The 4,076-nt window shown below is 24.0% G+C and overlaps 2 protein-coding genes across 2 annotated transcripts in view; one reads left to right on the forward strand and one right to left on the reverse strand.

Moving 5' to 3' along the window:
* Nucleotides 1–2,967: 2,967 nt before the first annotated feature.
* Nucleotides 2,968–3,404, reverse strand: LOC119674131 (probable phospholipid-transporting ATPase IA). The gene is made up of 2 exons (XM_038085256.1): nt 3,145–3,404; nt 2,968–3,070 (listed from the first exon to the last, which is right to left on the reverse strand). Exons 1-2 carry the CDS (start codon nt 3,306–3,308, stop codon nt 2,968–2,970), a joined length of 267 nt encoding a protein of 88 aa, XP_037941184.1. The 5' UTR covers nt 3,309–3,404.
* Nucleotides 3,405–4,061: 657 nt separating this feature from the next.
* LOC119674132 (tetratricopeptide repeat protein 7B-like) overlaps nt 4,062–4,076 on the forward strand; it is a 3,463-nt gene continuing 3,448 nt past the window's right edge. The window contains exon 1 of the mRNA XM_038085257.1: nt 4,062–4,065. Coding sequence (XP_037941185.1) covers nt 4,062–4,065 — 4 coding nt within the window. The remainder of the gene's footprint in view (nt 4,066–4,076) is intronic.

Genomic DNA, 4,076 nt, shown 5'->3' on the forward strand with positions numbered 1-4,076 from the left:
ATTTTATGATGGGTATCAAAACATAAAACACACAAAGGAAATGAGAAGACTGACTGTCACGCCAACCGAAAAGCCTAACTTCCATTACATTGATGTGAGCCATTCTGTTCTCTGGTAAGAGAGTATATTGTGGAAAAACTTAGATATTAAAAGAAACCAATTTAAAAACTGTGGATGAGCTATAAATGGGAAGGATAAGCTAAAAGATTTATCACCCCATCTAAGGCAACCTCAAAGAGACATATTGCACTAATTCTCACCAGATTTCTGAGACTGCAGTACTGGCTGAGATTCTATCTCAATATAATCTCTGTAAATGCCCTAAATAAGACAGCACCATACTTATTCCTGTGGAGATAGACTGCTGGTCGCTTATGAAACAGTACAGAATAGTCAAAGGTGCTCACTTTTATTGAAAGCCTATTGATTGGTTAAAACTACTGAGGTTAGCACAATAGATGACTTTTTGTGATGAGGTGCGAAGTATAGTATTCCGCAGTTTATTAATAATATATATTAAGTTAGTTAGGGTCTAAAATACATCCCATAAATTATTTTAAAACTATTTTAATTTAATTCTAATGTTAGTTTCAAAATTTCTTTTAAATGTCTAATAAATAGTTTAATTATAAAGTATGAATTTCAAGTTAAATATATTTATATACACACACTCTAATTTAAAATTCCTTTGTCTCAAATCTAATGCAATATAGTTATATTATATATATAGGTATATATATATATATAGGTATATCTTGCTGGTTTTCAAGATATACTTCTATAAAATCATCTGAACAACTTATTATCAGAATTCAACGGAAAGTACATATTTGTTTCTGCGGCCCTCTAATCTGTTTAGTTATTTTTATTGACCCGTGATTGCATCTAGTCTGGAGAGCCCTGATCTAAATGATTACAGACACTATTGAGTAAAAATGTTTTAGACTAACTCGCGTTTGATCAAGCAAAGAAGAAGAATATATACATAAATCTAGTACATAAAAATAATATTCTTTTGTATTATATTATTCATTAATAATAATATATAATATAATACCGAGAATACATTTCGAAAAATATTCTATTATAAGTGTACCCAATCGTTGGTAAATAAAATTGTTCGTCTCTGAAGAGGACAAATCAGTCATCTGCACAGACAACTTATCGCCGCTTATACTTCCCAAATAGACTACTAAAACAATAAAAGTTCAGGCGACTTCTGGATGCAATCTATATATACAATATATTATTTCGTTTCTTGATTTTGTAGATACTTAAAACATATATTATAAATCGTATTATTTAAATTAAATAATATTGCTTGTATTCTTCACTTTAAGTAATTTCAGATTTAAGTATAGTATTAGAACAATATATATATATAAATATCTATAAAAAAATTTTAATATTTTAAAATTCTAAGATGTGGCTAAGCGTTTTTTGAATTATTTTCAAATTGTCATGTTTTATTATTGCTGATCAGATTATTTTAATATATATATTAAAACATATGTAATGTTTACGTTTAATAAAATTTTACTACAAAAAATCGAACATTTTTCACTATATTTACATTAACAAATTAACAAAACTAAAATATTAAAACAAACATATATGTGTAGATATATTAATAATATAAGGCAATACGTTTTTTAAAAGCAAGTATTAAACATATCACATTGTTAAAAGCACATAATTGATATCATATAGAGTTTATAAAATAAATAATATTTACAACTATAATAAACTATTTTTTTTTTTAAATATATAATAATTTAAACATTTTGAATTTATTATAAATTTTTGTTAATGCCAAATTTTGCTTAATTTTTGTTTTTGTTATTGTTTTTCAATATTAAATAAATAATTCTTAAAAATGTATATATTTTAGTAGAAGCTATGTGACTTTAAAGACCTTAGTATATAATATTTTTAAATATATGTTATACTATAGTATGATAGCAATATATAGATATGCTATAGTAGAGCCTATTTAATCTCAAAGATGTTTATGTTAAATATATAATATATTAAAGTTTATATACTTCATTAAAAAAAACAACTGTGCAGTTAAAGACTGTAACACCCTAAAACCGTTAGGTATTATAAAATATATTATATTTAAAAATATCAGTTTTCAATAATTTTTATTAATTAATAATAATTTTTATTAATTATTAATATATAACCAACACCATAGCTTAAGTTTTTAATAGCTGTTTTATTTTTCTCTTATAAACTTATGATTTTATATCAACAAAATGTAAGAAGCAAAGTCTTAATATAAAAATCTGATACTTATACTTATCTAATAATAAATTGTTATTAAAAAATTTTAATGAAACAAATACAACAAAACAACATACACAAAAAATACAACAAACACAATTTAATTATTGCAAGAGGTTTTAAAGAGCAAATTTTTTATATTACACGATTAAATTAGAAAAGTGATTAGTGATTTTTTCAAAAATAAACGGGACATGTTAGCGACTAGGGTTAATAAATACGATTTTGTTAAAATATTTCAAACATAATTTTTAAGTTTATTTTAAAAAATAATTTTTAAGTTTTTTTTTTTAAATAATTTTTAAATAATTTTTAAATTTATTTTTAATTTAATTTACATATATAAATTAAATTATTTAAGTATATATTTTTATATACAAAATGTAAATAAAAATGCATTTTAACAAAATCATTAATAATTTTTATTTTATTTATCACAAAACAAAGATAAAGGAATTACTTTTAAAGTACAAAACAGTAGGAATAACTTTAAAGCTTAAGGTTATAAATTTTTAAGACTTTAACTATTTTATACAAAAAAAGAATTTCAAACTAAAATTTTGATGCTTAACAATTCAAAATCAAAATACTGAAACGTTTTATAGTTTTTTTTATTATCAATTAATACAATCAATTAATATAATTATAATTTTTTTTTTATAAAAAAATTTATTGTACTTACGATGATCTTGACTCATGCAGTACATGACTAGGATCGTTTTTACGTATTTCAGACTCTCGTACTGCTTCAGTAATTGATTTGAAAACAGTATTATAAATACTAAAAAAGGAATAAAAATATTTTAAATTAATTATTTATATATTAATTTTTTATATTATATATTTTTTACTCACAGTTTACATATAACATCGATAAGCAGAGTAGTTACTGGTATTAGTACTAATCCGAACCAAAATACAGGTGTTGTGAATAACATAGTATCCATTCCACAAAAAACTACAGCCAATGGTAATACAGGCCAAAAACGACTGTATACAATCACAAAAAGGAACCACATAAATATTGAACCCCAAATCGCAGCATGCGTTAACCAAGTCCAAGAATTTGTCGAAAGACCAGCTTTCAAACAAACTGTTACAACTACATACTATATAAAGAAATCAAAAAATTATTAGATTATTATTATTAATTAAATCATATTTAATCTAAATTTATATATACAGTGCTTGCTCGAAAATATAAACTAATTAGACTCAAAATTTACATTTACATTCTAGAACTTTGTTCATTTATTATAGTAGTAAATATGTAAAGAAAAAATGTTTATGTGATCCAATGTTCATGTGATCCAATGTTCATGTGGTCGAACAAACACTGTGGTTCAATTTAGCTTATATAATAAATAAATAATAATTATTGTATCTAAATTGAAAAATTTTTATTAAAATTCATAATAATTACTTTTAAGGTAGTGTTCAGAACAACTTTCTTTCGCTAAAAAAATCGCATAGATACTAAGATCGCTAGAACCCTATTGCATAGATTATATAGGAGATAAACAAAAACGTAGTTTCAGTTAACCCGCGGTTTATGTGCTTCTAGTGGGGCACTGTGCTATTGCACAATTGCTTCAAAGTGAACAAATTTCAACGACTGTGCAACTGTGCAAGAATTGCTACTATAGTCTATAAAATCTATCAATTACTTTTCTTTGTAAAAAGAGATGTACTTTGACTTTGTCCAGGTCTACAAATGAAGCAATATCTATGAGAATGTTTCGTGTTGTTGTATCCCGCTGGGTTTTCGAAAGATGGGTTAGGATGTA

Source organism: Teleopsis dalmanni, chromosome 2, assembly GCF_002237135.1.
Source record: "Teleopsis dalmanni isolate 2A chromosome 2, ASM223713v2, whole genome shotgun sequence".
Classification (NCBI taxonomy): Eukaryota; Metazoa; Arthropoda; class Insecta; order Diptera; family Diopsidae; genus Teleopsis; species Teleopsis dalmanni.

What these genes read in the sequence shown, in the direction of transcription:
- LOC119674131 (XM_038085256.1), bottom strand. Translation starts at nt 3,308, where the DNA reads ATGTGGTTCCTTTTTGTGATTGTATACAGTCGTTTTTGGCCTGTATTA. An exon ending in ATCGATGTTATATGTAAACT is followed by an intron (nt 3,071 to 3,144) that starts GTGAGTAAAAAA and finishes TTCCTTTTTTAG; the next exon opens with TATTTATAATACTGTTTTCA.